We start from the raw sequence: 2,286 nt of genomic DNA, 5'->3' as shown, positions 1-2,286 counted from the left end.
CCATCAAGACACCCTTCGAGGTTAGCTGCTCCTTCTTACCCCCATCTGATGTTGATTCACACATGACCTACGCGGCGCAACAACGTCTTGATGGGTACGCGGAGGCCATTCACCACGCAGTGCAAAGGAAAACTGCGTTCGACCGCAGGCTCAAGGCTTCAAAGACAGGAGTCATCAAATTCGAGAAAGGTCAGCTAGTACAGGTATACGACAACAAACTAGCATCCACCCTCAGGACCGAACGCAAACTAGCGCCCATGTGGTCTTCCCCACACCGAGTTGCTGAGCGCCTCCTAAACTCATACAAGCTGGAAACTTTGGACGGCACCCCTCTCGACGGCCTGTACCACGCAAGACGCCTGCGAAGTTTCGTACCAAGAGAGGGCACATTGTTAGCGGCAGAGCAGAAGGAGCTAGAGGAAGCACTGGCCTCAGAGGCATCAAACGTTGCAACCCCAAGAGTGGAGGCGCAGGTGGAGACATAATATGAGACAAAAAGGCCAGTTGCAGTGACCTTGCAGGCAGTCTTTCGACATGCTTGAGAGAGCTGATACAAGGTGCCCGGCGTTCACCTTCTCTTTTTGGGTGTAATTGCGCCCTCTGAAGCTTTGCTCACCCCCTTGTTCTCTTTCGGTAGTTGTGTTATAACACTCGGGTAGCTGATACCTATTCCAAGTGAGGTGAACACTGTAAAATGCTGGCATTGTGCTCCTGTGGCCATGAGGTATGTGCTGTGAATAGCCTGTGCATAATTATTCTTCTGACTTCTTGCCTTGAGAAGTGTCAAGATAGCCGAGCCCTCCATCTGCCATCCATAGTGAGTAGTGTTTGAAAGTTAGGTTAGTTAACCGGAAAATAACCGGACCTAACCGCAACACTAACCTAACCGCGGTTAGGGTTAGTTGATTTCGAAAATGGAATAACCGGTTATTTTGCGGTTAACTAACCGTTAAATAACCGGTTATAACCAGCCCTATTATACACCTTCAAAACGCACTTGAGAACGTTGAAAACGCTTAAAATTTGACTAAGTTACAGTCAAATCTCTAAAATATCACTCAAATGTGTAGACTTTCAAGGATAATTGCATAAATATGTCAATTCTTCACCGATTTTAGCGTTCTTGGGCTCGTTTTAAAGCTAGAATATGCAGAAATAATATCTATCAAGATACATATGAACATATTTGCCTTGTTATAACCGATTCTTTATTTTTCGGTCCTAACTGGTTAGTAACTGCAAATAACCGACCGTAACCGGTTAGTTGTGGTCCGGTTAGGTTATTTTAGGTTTCGGGACAAAGGCTAACCAGTCTCGGTCTCGGTTAGAGCCCCTGGGCACCCAATAACAGGACCTAACCGGACTTTCAAACACTAATAGTGAGTAAGTTCTGATTGAAGATACTATCACGGAGCTGCTCACAATGTTTTTCTTCTCAGCCCATCCCTTGGAAAGAGACTTTTCCTGCCGAGACGTTGTAGAGAATGCATCAGCTATTGAGAAAAAAGTAGGTGCCAGGCTTCGCAGGTTTTGCGTGAGTCTAGCAATGCTGTAATCGAAGAAAAAGTTTTCGTTTATTTCTTTATTTGTTGTCTTCAGTAGCCCCGACTCGGTGATAGTGCACGCCTCTTGGCCAGCTATCTTCTTTGCCTGTCCCAACACCCACTCCTTCATTGTAAGCCTTGCACCTTTGCTATAACCAGCTGATGTCCAGTAACCCAAGATTCGCTCTACAGTGGACTTTTCCTGGAAGAATCCTCACCAACGCCAGTCAAATACATGACTGATGCTTGGATTAAAGGTGTAGTCAAGAAATTCCGCCAAGGTGCACTGATTCTCTTGCAGGATAGCCAGGACCTTGTTGAACACTCCCACATGTCTCATTTGGTCTGCCTCTTTCTCCCTTGCTCCCTGTGCAGCACTCTCCATTTCATCCAGTGCCCTCTTCTCTGTGGCGCAGAACTTGTTAGTCTTGAGTGTCTCAAGACGTTTCCAGTGCAATGCTGCAAGACGAATCTTTCGCTCAGTCTGTGGAGTATAAAATACATCATCACTTGATGGTTCTTGTGGATGTGAAGGTAACGACGAGCTCCATGGGCATGGACGAGATCTAAGCAGTCATCGCAAAGGTCGATGGGGGGTATCACTGGATGGTGCTTCTTTAGCACTTCCTACACCACCTCCTTTCACAAGACTTTGTAGAGGTATGTCATCTGAGGTTTTGTGCACTTGGTACTCCTTTGATTCACAGATTGACCTCGGACATATGCTTGTAAAGGTGTGTCG

At 46.4% G+C, this 2,286-nt stretch overlaps 1 protein-coding gene across 1 annotated transcript; it reads right to left on the bottom strand.

The window, feature by feature from the left end:
* Nucleotides 1-190: 190 nt before the first annotated feature.
* On the bottom strand, nucleotides 191-2,028 carry LACBIDRAFT_336341 (uncharacterized protein; the record flags this gene model as incomplete). The annotated part of the gene is made up of 6 exons (XM_001891292.1): nucleotides 191-526; nucleotides 617-805; nucleotides 948-973; nucleotides 1,310-1,373; nucleotides 1,423-1,549; nucleotides 1,763-2,028. Coding segments are annotated over 6 exons (1,008 nt in total), but the record flags the coding sequence as incomplete, so codon positions are not given.
* Nucleotides 2,029-2,286: the final 258 nt, after the last annotated feature.

The sequence above is a fragment of the Laccaria bicolor genome, genomic scaffold (genome assembly GCF_000143565.1).
Source record: "Laccaria bicolor S238N-H82 LACBIscaffold_734 genomic scaffold, whole genome shotgun sequence".
In the NCBI taxonomy this organism is placed as follows: domain Eukaryota; kingdom Fungi; phylum Basidiomycota; class Agaricomycetes; order Agaricales; family Hydnangiaceae; genus Laccaria; species Laccaria bicolor.
Note: the sequence above shows the minus strand (reverse complement) of the source record. Positions and strands in the feature narration are given on the sequence as shown.